The 15,380-nt window shown below is 41.0% G+C and overlaps 1 protein-coding gene across 1 annotated transcript in view; it reads left to right on the forward strand.

The window, feature by feature from the left end:
- The first annotated feature begins 8,568 nt into the window (after positions 1 to 8,568).
- Positions 8,569 to 15,380, forward strand: part of LOC129145408 (uncharacterized) — a 37,233-nt gene continuing 30,421 nt past the window's right edge. The window contains exon 1 of the mRNA XM_054692873.1: positions 8,569 to 8,669. Coding sequence (XP_054548848.1) covers positions 8,601 to 8,669 — 69 coding nt within the window. The 5' untranslated portion in view covers positions 8,569 to 8,600. The remainder of the gene's footprint in view (positions 8,670 to 15,380) is intronic.

The raw sequence follows: 15,380 nt of genomic DNA on the forward strand, positions 1-15,380 counted from the left end.
CCAGAGCGGGGAGCAGAGCAGGCAGAAGGACCGAAGTACACTGCTGAGGGGAGCAGCGGGCGGCAGGAGAGGTCTGCACGCCACGTGGGACCCTCCTCTGGTGGCCGGGAGCAGCCGGGGATCGAACCGGCGCCGCAGAGGCCGCGCGCAGCTTCGCAACCCAGCGCTCAACCGCTGCGCCACCGGGAGGCCATGTTTTGAAATTTTTGAGCTATTCTCAAAGCAAAGAATACCTGCAAGTACTTTTTTTTTTTAGCCCAGTGGGTATGGATTATGAGTCCAAAAGAGCTACTTTTGACATACTTGAAATCTTATTATCTGTAGTGGGTTGGAGTCTTGTTGAGAATCCTTGACTTGAGAGAATGGAGTGTATAAGTGGCCTTACCAGGAATTCCCAAAAGCTAGGAGGAAGAGCTGATGATTTGATATGATCTAAGTATCTGCAGGATGCCACGATCATGTGGCTAACTGTTGATTGGCATACTCACCATCAGATTTGACAAGTCTTGATAATAAGTCAAATTCCCTGCACCCTTCACCCTTCCCTGTCTTTTAAATTGAGAGCCTACCTCCTCTTCAGATCTCACAGATAATATGGTAAATAAAATTCCTGTCCTTTGCTTGGCTTGCTAAAAATTTATTAGGCACACAGGAAAAGATTATAATAAAGCCAGACCTCATCATTTCAGCCAGATTTCCCCTCAAGAACATCTCCAGTCTCAAGCTCTTCATCTCTTAATCAGTGGAAATAGGGTTCTGAAGGAATGAAAGATTGAGACAGCTGAGACACTTTTCATTGTTCTGATTTCATTATGCTGTTGAGACTTGCCTAGGTGTACAGTCTTTGACAATCAATTACTACTCTGGGAAGTGATTATTAAAAAGTTCACTGAATTATGGCTTTTTATGCATGACTCTGTTCTATTGCTCTTTAGGGTTAAGTGAAAAAGCTTATTAAATATCCATTTACAATGGAATCTTTGAAAATGCTAAATGGAATGCATAATTCATATAGGCTGTCACTACTACAATGCCAAATCAGTTTAGCCAAATATCAAGTAACAAGGAAATGGGAGTAAGAGGCAGTCCTAATAGAACTAGTTCTGGGCAGCCGATGGGTGCAGTTAATCAGAAAATCGAAATAGAAGTGACTTAGACAAGATGGGGGTTTATTTCTCTCTTGCATAAAGGCTATGCAAAAGGTAATATAGGGCTGACATGGTATTCTGTAGAGTCAGGGATCCAGTACCCTGCCATCTTATTGCTTTACTGACAGGGACCCTCATCCCGAATGCCATCTCGTGCTCCCAGTGTGCCTGTTTCAATCGTCACATCTGCATCCCAGCCTGCATGAAAGACATTAAACAAGGTGTTTCTGAAGTTGGCCCCTACTTCTGCTTATATTTCACTCACCAGAAATTAGCCACAGGACTACAGTCAAGTCATTATTTGGGCAGCTATGTGCCAAGGTTCACATTCTGTTACTATGGAAGAAGGTAGAAGAGATAATGGGGCTGTCATGGTCTCTATGGATGCTGCACCTTCTGTGGAAACTTTTATGGCTCATTTATTTCTTTTTTCAATAAAGGTTTATTGACCCCCTGCAGAGTTTAGTATTGTATTAGGTGCTAAGAGTTAAAAAGATTTTCTGTGTGACACAGTTTTTTAGTTTTAAGGAGCTAGGTAATAGAACAAGGGAATTAGCAGACAATGGACAATATTGAAGAAAGTCCTAGGATTGCAGTCTGAAGACATGCTGGGATCCTTGAGTTGTAATTTATTTGTTCCTTAAAATGATTGGTGCCTCAGTTTCCTCCATGTCGTGGAGTTAATAACACTCGCCTTACATGGCAAAATGATCCTAAATAAAACAATATTAAATGTAATGTGGGGCCTCCCCTGGTGGTGCAGGTGGTTGAATGCTGCTCTGTGAAGCTGTCCACAGTATCTGCAGCGCCGGTTCCCGGATGGCCAGGGAGGGTCCCACATGGCACTGCAGACCTCTCCTGTCTCGCCTGCTGCTCCCCTCAGCAGTGTATTTCGTCAGTCTGCCTGTTCTGTTCCCCACTCTGTCTCTGGTGAATCCTCTCACCCTCCTGCGCATCTGGCCTGTACCCCGGTTCTTGTATAAATAAATAAATAAATCTTAAAAAAGGGTAATATGTCTAAAAAAGTCTCAGTACATACATCCACACTTGAACCACCTGCAGTCCCACCAATGTAGGCCTGTTCCCCTACACCCTCAACACCATTGTGCTTTCCAATCTTTGCTATTTTGAAAGACCATTGTCTTTCCAATGCTTTTCAGTTGTGGAAACCTTTCTTAAATGCTATATTCAATGAAAGTTCAATATTCCAAACACATAATGTCAGGATAGCAGTGTCTTAACAGGCAGTGAGGGTCCTGGAACCTACCTGCTCAGCCCGGGCTCCCACCAGCACGCTCTTTGTCCCTACGACATTCATCAGTCCATTCAGTTTTATTGGGTTCCTGGTATGTATGACGCTGTAACCGACACTGGGAAACAGCATGGAGCAAATGAAGTCTCTGCTTTCTTGGGACTGGCATTCTAAAGTGAGGGGCAGAAAGTAAACAAATAAGTAATACAAATTAGTAATGCCTGATGGCAGTAAGTGACACAAGGAAAAAAACAACACAGGATAAGAGAACTAGAAAATGATGGGGTAGAGGGATAGTTAAGCCAGACAGTCAGAAAGGGAATGTAAGAAACCTTGGCATTTGAGGAGAGTTCTGAAAGAAGTAATGGACCAAGTCATGTAATGCATGCATGTGGGAAGATCATTTCAGGCAGAGGGAAGAAACATCACAAACCTCCAAGGCAAGGATGTTCCTGGAGTGTCTGAGGAACTGAATGGGTCAGTGGAGGGGGAGGAATATGGTCAGGTGAAGTCAGAAAGGTAGTCAAGTATGACTGATTCTGCCAACAAAAGTTGCTTGTTAATAGGAATAAGAGATAAATCAGATCAGTCATGCATGTTCTTGTCAGACCCAGCACATCCTTCTTGTTGAATATACTTTGCCCATTTTATTATCCTGAATAGAACTCATAATTATCATCAACATATCCACATAACGTCACAGATTAATATAATGCCCTATTTGTAACAGAAAAGAAAAAATGGGAATAATTCATAATTAAATTATAATTTTAAAGATCTATTTATGCATAGAAGGAAATAATCCTAAATAATATTTAATGTAAACAATATTAGACCAGAGTTATGTGTGGAGGGAGTGGGGTGAGAAGAGTCACCGAGACAGAGTGGGGAGCAGAACAGGCAGATCTACTGAAATACACTGCTGAGGGGAGCAGCCGGGAGACAGCAGAGGTCTGCTGGACCATATGTGGGTTACATCTCTGGTTGGGGATCAAACTCAGGCCATAGCGGTGATAGTACCGAGACTTAACCCCTATGCCACCAGGGAGGCCCCTAAAATTATAGTTGTAAACAATTATACCAGAAGATATAATGAAGTTAGTAGCTGCTTTTGTCTACTGATAATGAATGTACTTTGGTTGGGAATATAAATAGCCATCATGTATAAGACAGACCTGAAACTGATAAAGCAGTGCAGGTGGCACTAGAATATAGTTAGGGTAATTAATAGCAAACTGCCCTTTTGTGTATCTGGTAAGAGAAAATGGAAAATAACCCAGGATGTATGCAAAAACTTTTTAAGTGGAGAAATGAGTTCTCTTTATGAGTGTAGGGTCAAACATTCCTGTTGTGACATTGTCAAAGTGAAAAAGAAAATATCCCAAGTCAAAATCTAGTTTAGTCTTCATTTTCTGAGATGTAAAGATCAGGCTGAATCAATGCTGGTTTTGGACTTGTTTGGTTTGAAATGTCTCATATTCTCCCAAGTGGAGGTGTCCAATAGGCAGCTCATTATAATTCTAGGCTTTGGGGAAGAGTTAGACGAGGACTGGAAAGATTGGAAATCAACAGTGATCAGATGGTATTTGAATTAATAAACTGGAAGAGATGACCAATTGAAAGAGTAAGAAGATGTGGTACATATACACCATGGAATATTACTCAGCATTCAAAAAGATAAACACATGCAATTTGCAGCAACATGGATGGCGCTGGAAGGGATCATGCTCAGAGAATTAAGCCAAAAAGAAAAAGAAAAATACCGGATGGTCTCACTCATAGCAGGAATCTAGAAAACTTAAATAAGGGACCAGGAAAATGAATAACTATAAGAAAGTGAAAATCAGAATCAACAAAAAACTATGAGACAGAGACACTTTTGGAGGGGTGAGGGGCGGGAGGGGAGGGATTGGGATCAGAATGGGGGGGTTGCAATTTATGGGGAATATAAAAATAAAATTTATTATTTAAAAAAAAAAACAATAAAAAGAGTGCTGTTTTAACAGTAAAAAAAAAAAGAGCTCTAAGGACTAAGGCTGGGGGCACGCCATTGTTCATAGGCAGAAAGAAGAGGTAGTATTGACAGAAGAAACTGGAAAAGAGAGCCAGGTGTGGAAGGAAAACTAAGAGAGGTATGTGATGTTTTGGAAGGCAAGCAAAAGTGTCTGGAAGGACACAGTAACTGTTTCAAGTCTTGCTATCAAGCAAAATGAGGACTGTAAGGTTTAACGCTAGCATTTAACTACACGCACATTTATCTGATAGATTTTATTGTAATTGTGATAGGTTTTTCCTTTTTTTCTTGGGAAATCCCTGGCTCTTCCTTTCTGTTTTTTGTTTGTTTGTTTGTTTGTTTGTTTGTTTTACCTGTGTGTCTCTTACCACTCCCTCTGGACACTCCCACCTCTGACACTGCTGATCACAAAATGTGTGGGTTTTTTTCTCCCCACAACAGGTGTTCTCTGAGACACCAGGTAGGTATCTTACAGTTTAACTCAGTCCTGACACTATCTACCCGGAATCGGCATCAGATCCCACAGCTTAAGCACTCAGTCCCACAAGATGCCAGACATAAGCAGTAGGTACCTGGGTTTCCTACAACTTCTGTCCAACTTAGCTACAAATCTGAGGTTCCTGGGTTTGATTAATTTGCTGGCATGACTCATAGAATTCAAGGAAATGCTTAGTTTTTATCACCTTACTAAAGGAAATGACAAAGGATGGAGACCAACAGGCAGATGAAGAGATACATAGGGTAAGATCTGGGCGGGTCCACAGTATAGGAGATTCTGTCCCAGGGAGTCAGGGCCACATGCCCCTCCCAGTATGGTTGTTTTTGCCACCCTGTAAGCTCCTCGAACCCCTTACTGCTGGAATTTTTATGGAGGCTTCATGACTAGTCCTGATAGATCATTAGCTCCATTTTCAACCTTTCTCTTTTCTCAAGAGAATGGTGGGCGGGGCTGAAAATTCCAAGTTCCTAATCATGGTTTGGTCTTTCCTGTGGTGAGTCCTCACCCAGGGACCCATCCAGAGTCACTGCATTGAAACAAAAGATGTTCTTATCGCCCAGGAAATTACAAGGGTTTTAGGAGCTCTGTGCCAGGAACAGGCTCAGAGACTAATTACTCTCTGTTATCTCGCAGATGTCTTTTCTATTTACATTTTCAAATTGTTTATTATTATATTGGTTTTAATATGTTGATCATGTATCTCATAACCCTCTCTGAACTCCTGTATTTGTTCCAGAGGTTTGCCTGCAGAATTTGTTTTTTAAATAAAAGTAGTGACAGCGAGCACCCCTATTTTATTATTGACTTTAAAACAAAGGTTTGGTTCTTAGTTTCATCACTAAACATAACTATGATGTTTACTATAGCTTTTGTGATCAATATTCTTTATTAGGCTGATATTCTTTCTCCACTTGTTAAGAATTTAGCAATTTTGAATTGAATTTTGTTGATCCCTTTTTCTGCTTCTGGGGAGATAGTCACACTTTCCTTCTTAATCATTTATTGTGAGGTAATCATCCATCTAAACTATCCTTGCATTCTGGAGAAACCTTTTTGGTTATGTTACAATATGTATTCATAGGCTGATAGTTTTATGAGGGTTTTTGCATTTGTATTCACAGGTGAGATGGGTGTATTTTTTCCCCTTTGTATTGACTGCCCTTGTCCATTTTTGCTATCATATTGTATTAGCTGCATAAGTTAAATACTTTATATCTTTTTCCACTCTCTAAAAACAGTTTTCATAAAAGAGGGATTATTTATTCCTTGAAAGTTTGGTAATTTTCACCTGTAATGTCATCTGGGCTGGTGTCTTGAATAAAGAAAGATTTATTTTCATTATTCCAGTTTCTTTAGTGACTATTAATTTAATCAGGTTGTCAATTCCCTCCTTCCCCCAGGTCAATTTCATAACAAACTTTTCTAGATAACAATTCTTTTTATCCAAGTTTTTAATCCAACTTTTATCTAACTTTTTACCCAGGTTTCCCTGCATTTATTGGCATGAAGTTATTCATCAGTTATGTCTTCTGTTCTGTGACTTGGCCTTTTGATTTTTATAGCTGTGGAATCTGTCTCAGCATGCAGTGGGTCTGAATCTCAGTTTCCAAACACAGATGTGCAAGAAATATGTTTATTTGTCTGGGATTCAATTTGGTCTTTATTTGGAGTTCCAATTCCATTAGACTTGCAAAAATTTGGTTTTAGGCAATTTGAGAGCCCCCTCTCCATGCCTGGGATATTTACAGGCTTCCTTAAGGTCAGGTACCATACTGACCTCTATAGAGACATCCACATTTACTTTCATCTGGTGACCCACTTAAGTCTTGTTGGGAAAAGCAGTCTTGTGCATGCAGTCTTTTGACCCCCCACTTGACTACTTAAGAATGGGCTTTGGACCTGGAACCCTGCTCTACCACCAGGATAGAGTCCCCATAGCTTGTGCTGAACTGGTTGCCTTGTGTGGGAATATCTTTCCCTGTTACAGACTCAATGTGTGCTCCTTTGTTCTGCTTGTGTGCAACCCTCACTACTGTATCTGTCCCCTGCAGGGAAGGAAAGGAGACCTGTGCTATGGGGCACACAATGGAGTGTGTTTAGGCCAGTGATCCTGCCTTGACTTTCAGGAGGGATATGCTGGCCATGGGGGAACTGATTGATGCCCACTGCAAAAGTTGATCTTTCTGTTTCTTTTCTCTATGTGAGTATGCCATTGTTCTTTCCACTCCTTGAAAAACATTGTGCTTTGTTGGTGACTCTGATACAAAGATGTGGTGGGCAGAAGTATTTGGAGCTCTAGTCTTAGTGATCAGCAACACAGACAATGGCTGGACAGGTCTTTCTTCCATAATCAGTGCTCACAGGACCCTGCTTGCATTGTCCTTTGTTCCCACCTCCAAGGCTCCTTCAATTTCTCCCCCCTCCCTGTTGCCACTCTTGGGCACACAGAAGTCATCTTGCTGTTATGAAGCATGCTGGTAGATGGTAAATTTTGCAAGATAATGATCCCTCTGCCTGGACACTCCCACCTGGTGATTTCTGCTCTGGGATTGTGCTACTTGTTGGATTCTCTATGGGTAGTAGTTAGTCCCTGATTTTTTTTTTTTAAAGATTTATTTATTTATTTATTTATACAAGCACTGGGTACAGTCAGAACTGTGCGGGAGGGTGAGAGAATTCACCAGAGCCAGAGCGGGGAGCAGAGCAGGCAGAAGGACCGAAGTACACTGCTGAGGGGAGCAGCGGGCAGCAGGAGAGGTCTGCGGCCATGCGGGACAAGCCTCCGGTGGCCGGGGAGCAACCGGGGATCGAACCAGCGCTGCAGAGGCTGCGGGCAGCTTCGCAACCCAGCGCTCAACCACTGCGCCACCGGGGAGGCCCCAGTCCCTGATGTTTTCTGCTCTTTATTTTACATCTGTCCCTTGTTTCATCTGGGCTTAGCCTGGGGTCTGGGTACAAGTCCCCACTCCAGGGACCCAGCCCCATCTATGTTTTCATCAGTACCCTACTAACTTCTTTTAGCACAGAAATTCAATTCTTTTCTAACTATGGATGGATGTAACAGTATTTAAACAAGCTTACCCTGTTTTCTCCGAAATCAATTGTGAATGTCCTACCTCTGTTTTTCTTTTCCAGAGATTCCCAGGTTTTTGAAACCTGAATGCCAGAAAAGACTTTTGTTTTTATCACTTTGTGCTCTGTGATAGCACCTTTCACACAAGGCATGGGCTCAGAATGGCCAAACTGAGTCAAAAGTCAATACTGAGGATGTGGGTTGGAGGTATCTGTTAGTGGATCCTTCAAAGTTATGTCTTCAGACTCTTCATTTGACAGATAGGAGAGCATCTTGGAGGAGTAACTGATTTGCCAAAGCCATACATAGTTAGTGACTTATCACAAAGATGAATTTCCCACTGCTCTAACTACTACTCTTGTGTTCTTTGATGTTATATTTAGGTTCTACAATTCAATGTATATTTTACCTACATTTTTTAACAGACCCATTTTACCCTATTTATGCCTCCCCCCTTCAACCTTCTCTTCTGATACTGTAACAGGGTGGTCCCCAGGAAAGGGGGAGGTTCCCTGCCCCACCCAAGGGAGGGTGGAGCTGCGCAGGAAGAGGAGAAGCTGCAGAAGAGACTGAGGAAGGAAGCAGGATGGAGCCAGGAGACCTGGAGGAGGCACATGGAGCCTAGAGACACGCGAAGAAACTGCGCTTGTCTTTTGGTTGTGGACTGGGTGACACAGATGTGGGTGAGACCCATGGGGAGGGGACAATGGCAGCTTTTATCTTGATGTTGATTTTGCTCTTTTCCTTCTGGGCTTGTCTGGTTGTTTCTGGCCCTTTTCTGTGGGTCCTCACTGAAAGATGCTTTAGACTTGTGGCAGGCTTTGGGGCCTTGCTCTGGGCCAGTCCCATTTGGATGGACTTTTACCCACAAGGGGACGGGTAACTTTGGGTGCTTCATTTAGAAACTAGACTCTGCCTTACCTGTATTGTTTCCTAGTTTTATTAAAGTTCCTTCCCCTTAAAGTCTCCTATGTTTTCTATTGATGCGGCGGATGGCAGAACCCATTTAGAATAGGCAGGTTTGTGGGGTTTGGGCTGCCCCTCTCCCTGTCCTATAACAGATTTGGCGTCCAATAACAATACCAGCTAATTTGGTCTTGTATCTACAAGTTTATTTTTGTTTTATTTAGTTCATTCTTTTGCTTTGTGTTTGTATATACCACATATGAGTGGAATCATATGGTGTTTGCCTTTCTCCATCGAACTTATTTTACTAAGTATAATACTCTTACCTAGATTTGAAAATACATTGTAACAGCTGCTATGAAATCATTTCAGATGCAGAATTTTCTTAGTAATTATGGATTTAGTCCTTTATGGACAAAGGTGCCCTTTTAAATGTTTACTCTTTCAGAAGAAGCATTTTCTATCATCTGTCATACTGTATTCCCTTTGTAAAATTGGACACAACTTGTTCCTTCTTGCGCCCCTATTACCTGGCACAGGCATCATGCCTTTCTGAAGGTGTTGAGTCCATCCTTTCCTTGAGGACAAAGGGCACCATTTCGGATGCTGATTCCTTGTACTGGGCTATGATAAATTGATGCCCAAGGTCTTATTGGGTGAAGGAAATGTTTGCCCCATACCCTATATTCAGTTGTACTTAAGGTTCTTTTGTGTTTTCTCTTTATAATTTTGTTTCCTCCTTCCCATTAGGCTGACAGAAGTCTGTATTTTGCTGTCAGTATTTCAGAATGTTCTAAGTAGCCCTCTCCTGTACCTCTCTTTCTTATATCTTATTTCTATTCTGTGGTAGGCTTAGAAACTAGGTAAATAAGCCTGGTAATATTGTTTGTAAAGTGATAGTAAATAGCCCCTGAGGAGGGCCTCAGGAACCTTCCTATAGGGAAGTGTGTGTGCCTGCTCTGAGGGGCCTTTGCTGACATCTCTTTTGCCTGCTTTAAGGTCTTTCCTACTTACATCCTGCTTCCTGTCTCCCCTAGATCCTGCACCATGAATAGGTAAAGAATAACTGCTTTTGCAAAACTGATTCAGAGATACTGCAAAAAATATTTTTCATTTGAATAAGCCATATTCTTAGCGTAGGGCGATTAACTAGATGCGTTGCAAATCAGAATAAAAAAATAACCATGGAACCACAGAATACCTTCGAGCAATTTGATCACTTAAGATGCAAACTATATTGCTGACCTGGGGGGCTTTTTGAACCACAGATGTCAGTTTAAACAAAACTCAAACCTAATTAAACTTTTGTTGGATAGGGTGCGAGTTTAAGAACTGGTTGGACAGCTTTTAAAACTTCTGACGGCACTTCTTCACCAGAAAACAAATAGAAGTACTCACACAGAGCACATAGATTCTTTAAGGCTAACTATGAATTCTTGGTTGTATCGCTTTTTGGAAAATAAGGGACAAGTTCCTTCACACAGATTAATGTTTGCAATGCTTAAATATTTTCTTCACTTAGTTGTTACATTGTAAAACGGAGGTGAAACATTTTCTAGTCTCCTATACTCCCCACCTTCCCCCCCACCTCTTTCTGTCCTTTTCTCTCTCTCACCCCTCTTAACACAACTTGGAAGATGCTCTTAGTTTCCTGTCACTATGCATTTGAATGTTTAAGTAAACATAGTCAACCTTTTCAATATTCACTTGGCCCTTAGAAGAAACTAAATTTATATACATATATATTTTTTATTCATGATTCACTTTTGGGTCATTTACGAATATGATGAATTTTCCTTTCATAAATATTTATCAAGTACCAAATATTAGGGATATGTAATTTCCTCTGTGTGTGTGTGTGTATGTGTGCGTGTGTTTAAATATATAAAATTGAAAGGAATAGTTCTGCATGTGAATTGTTTAGTCTGTCTCAGTACAGAGGGCAAGGTTGGAATCAAGTTAAGGTGGATGCAGAAACTAGAGGGAGATGAGGCTCTTAGGGCAGGCAATGGTCAGCTTGTGGCCATGGGTAGGAGCTTGGTTCTGACAGTATTGGTTTTAGGGAGAGGAGTGAAGTGATAAAATGAATGTTTTAGGAAGATCATCATCATGGACTGGTGGGAAGCAAGAGTTAGACAGAAGCCTTAATTCAAAAAAAAAAAAAAAAACAGATTGAATTAAGGCAGAGCAGTATGGCTGGAGAACAGAGCCCAAGTGACAGGCATAGTGAAGAGATATTCAGGTGACAGGCTCAGAATTGGGTCACGGAGAAGCCGGTAGGCCACGAGGTTGAACTAGATGAAGTGGCTCTTAGAGGTAAAAAAAATGATGTCAGAAATTTCTTAATAGTTTGATATAATCCATTGTAGCAAGTTGAGGAGTGAAGATGAGGACCTGACTAGAGTATAATTTTCAATAAGATTATCTGTGATAGAAAGACATGGAATTGGACTGTAACTAGAAAAGGTTATAGGGGCCTCCCCGGTGGCACAGCAGTTGAGCGCTGTGTTGCGAAGCTGCCCACAGCCTCTGCAGTGCCGGTTCGATCCCCGGCTGCTCCCGGCCACCGGAGGAGGGTCCCACATGGCGCACAGACCTCTCCTGCCGCCCGCTGCTCCCCTCAGCAGTGTACCTCGGTCCTTCTGCCTGTTCTGCTCCCCACTCTGGCTCTGGTGAATTCTCTCACCCTCCAGCGCTTCTGACTGTACCCAGTGCTTGTTTAAATAAATAAATAAATAAATAAATAAATCTTAAAAAAAAAAAAAGAAAAGGTTGTATAAGGATTTTCTTCAAAAGTATGGTCAAGTGAGGACGGACGATGGAGGGAGAGAAAGAGATTGAAGATACAAGAAGAAATGGATTTATGTTGTCATTTATTTCCTTGCTTTATTTTTTTTTAATATAAATTTTTTTTTGGTCAAAGGAATATGTAAACATAGTTTTTAAAAAATCATATAATACTACTGGCTTAGAGCAACAGTTTCATATCAAACATTTCCATTCCTGCCATCCCTCTCCTCCCAGACAGCCACTTTAAGAACCTTTATCTATTTCATCTTATACAGATCTTTAAGTTTGTTAACCACATTTTAATGTTGTTAATCTCTTACTTTTCTCCATATTACATAACAGCCCTTGTTTTCATTTCATGAAATATAACCCTCAAATGCTTTTCCTATCATTCACCCCCATTGATGGCACACACACGCATTCCTATCTTTTCCAATATAGTTAATTAAATTTTTTTTGGTATTTGCAATATTATATTTAGTTCTCAAAGGTAGCACTTTCATTCTTTTTTTTTTTTAAAGATTTATTTATGCATACAAGAGCTGGGTGCAGGCCAGAGATGCAGGGGGTGAGAGGATTTATCAGAGACAGAGTGGGGAACAGAACAGGCAGATCAACCGAAGAACACTGCTGAGGGGAGCAGTGGGGCAAGTCAGGAGAGATCTGTTGTGCCAGGTGGGTTGCTCCCTGGCCGGCTGGGGATTGAACTTGTGCTGCAGAAGCTGTGGATTGCTTCATAGTGCAGTGCTTTAACCCCTTGCGCCACCAGGGAGGCCCAGCACTTTTGTTGAGTCGCTTCTTTTTTTCCTAAAGTTGATAATTGCAGAAGTTTCTACAACCCTTACTAAGTTTTTACTGGCAGATCACTGATTTATCCTAAAACTCTAGTACAAACATAAGTGTCCTTTTAATATGTTCAGGCTCATTGGACTGTCTTACATTTTCTTTTCTGGAGACATTGCTTTGGGAGCTCTTTGATTTCCTGTTCCATCAGGATTAGTAGCTCCCTGGCCACTATGCTGTGGCCCTGTCATCTGCCTTCAGCAGCTGTTGCCTAGCTCCCATGTCTTCCTTTTTCTTAATTTACTAACTACCAGGAAAATATAGATGGGAAGTACATCTTTTAAAGATTTTACCTCTGAAAACTTTTTCATTTACTTTGACTTAATAGTTTGCCCATGCCTCCCCGGTGGCACAGTGGTTGAGCGCTGGGTTGCGAAGCTGCCCGCAGCCTCTGCCAGCGCCGGTTCGATCCCTGGCTGCTCCCCGGCCACCGGAGGAGGGTCCCCACATGGCGCGCAGACCTCTCCTGCCGCCCGCTGCTCCCCTCAGCAGTGTACTTCGGTCCTTCTGCCTGCTCTGCTCCCCGCTCTGGCTCTGGTGAATTCTCTCACCCTCCCGCGCTTCTGACTGTACCCAGTGCATGTATAAACAAAACAAACAAACAAACAAATAAATAAATAAAATAAAACATGCTCTATTAAAAAAAAAATAGTTTGCCCATGTATTGCTAAGTTGGAAATCATTTGGACAAAGAATCTCGTAAGCATTTTTCAATCTTCTAAGATCTGTGGTTGCAGGTGAGAAATCCAGTGATGTTTTCATTTCTGTTTTTTTTCTTTTTCTCATTGACAGTGTTTCCTCTCTTCCAAAACTTCTCCCATGTTTTCTGACTTTCACCATGACAACACTTAATATGCTTCCTTTTCCATTCATTTGTGGTGGGCCTTCAGTATCACTGTAATCTAATAATTCACATCCTTCAGTTCTGGGAAATTCCTTTTGCTATTCCTTTAAAAATATTTTCTTTTCCTCCCTCCTCTTCTCTCTCTCTCTCTCTCTGTCCTTTATTGCTGCAGCATTGGTTTATAACACTATGTATGTTTTAGGAATATGGGTCCACATTCCTTCAAAATGCATGTTACCACCCATACCCACCACGAAAAAAGTAATAATACTCCACCACAGTCCACTGATAATTCTCTTCCTGAACTCCTATTGTTGGGAAACTGAAACTCTGAGTCATTCTCTTATTTGAATATATGTCTCTTCTATTTCCCTCCACATTGTTCTCAGCTTTATCTCCTTTCTTTCTATTCAAGTATTCATTCCTCCTAGCATGTTTTATTTTCAACATTTCTTTTCAGCTCTGGTGTGGGAGACACAGCGTAGAGGCAGATCTAAGGAGGCTGCATTAGCTCCACTTGCTAATGGAGATTGGAGGTTGGTGCCTCCAATTTCTAAATCTTTCTGAGGTTCTATATTTTTTATATGTAATTTCTAAATCCATACTAAGTATCTGTTCTGCTTCTGTGATGTCATTTTTGTAAAATGTGGTTACATATCCTAGAGAGGCTTTGGTGAAACAATAAGGAAATATTTATGAGGCATTCTTGTGTCAGCTTACCAGTGTCTATTGTTATTTCTTGATTTATTTATATATTAGCAATTTATATGCATTTACATAAATCATAAGAAATAACTATGTTGGGGCCTCCTGGTGGCGCAAGAGGTTAAGCACAACTCTACGAAGCCATCTGCAGCCACTGCAGCACAAGTTCGATCCCTGGCTGTCCAGGGAGCAACCCACATGGCATGGCAGACTTCCCCTGACTAGCCTGCTGCTCCCCTCAGCAGTGTATTTCAGTCCATCTACCTTTTCTGCTTCCCACTCTGTCTCTAGTGAATCCACTCACCCCAGCATCTCTGGCCTGTACCCAGCTCTTGTATGCATAAATAAATAAATCTTTAAAAAAAAGAGAAATAACTATGTTATAGAATCCATTTTGGGGCTCTTACTGTCTTTCAAATTATGTTCAAAGTAAACTTTCCTTTTATAAATTTGTTCCAATTAGAAGATTTTTTATTTAAAGGAATGTCTTCTTTTTTTTTTTTGAAGTGATTTTTTATTTTTTTTATTTTTATTTTTTATTTATTTATATATTTTTAAAATTTTTTTACCATCTTTATTTTATTTTATTTTTTTTAAATATAATTTTATGTTTATATTCCCCAAACAATTGCAACACCCCCTTCTGACCCCAATCCATCCCCTCCCGCCCCTCACCCCCAAAAAGTGTCTCTGGTTCATAGTTTTTTGTTGATTTTGATTTTCGCTTTCTTATAGTTATTCATTTTTCTGTCCCGTATTTAAGTTTTCTAGATTCCTGCTATGAGTGAGACCATCCGGTATTTTCTTTTTCTTTTTGGCTTATTTCACTGAGCATGATCCCTTCCAGCGCCATCCATGTTGCTGCAAATTGCATGTGTTTATCTTTTTTGAATGCTGAGTAATATTCCATGGTATATATGTACCACATCTTCTTGATCCAGTCATCTATTTTTGGGCATTTGGCTGTTTTCCAAAGCTTAGCTATTGTAAACAGTGCTGCTATAAACATAGGGGTGCAGGTGTTCTTTGGAATTGATGTTTCTGTGTCCTTTGGGTAATACCTAGGAGTGGAATTGCTGGATCATATGGAAGCTCTATGTTTAGTAGGTCCAGAAATCTCCACACAGCTCTCCATAGTGGTTGGACCAGTTTGCCTCTCCACCAACAGTGCAGAAGAGTTCCTTTTTCTCCACACCCTCGCCAACACTTGTTGTTGCTAGTTTTTTTAATATGTCCATTCTCACTGGTGTAAGATGGTATCTCATTGTAGTTTTGATTTGCATTTCCTGATTACAAGTGATGTTGA

This window comes from Talpa occidentalis, unplaced genomic scaffold (assembly GCF_014898055.3).
Source record: "Talpa occidentalis isolate TD23 unplaced genomic scaffold, MPIMG_talOcc4v2.1 talOcc4.11, whole genome shotgun sequence".
In the NCBI taxonomy this organism is placed as follows: Eukaryota; Metazoa; Chordata; class Mammalia; order Eulipotyphla; family Talpidae; genus Talpa; species Talpa occidentalis.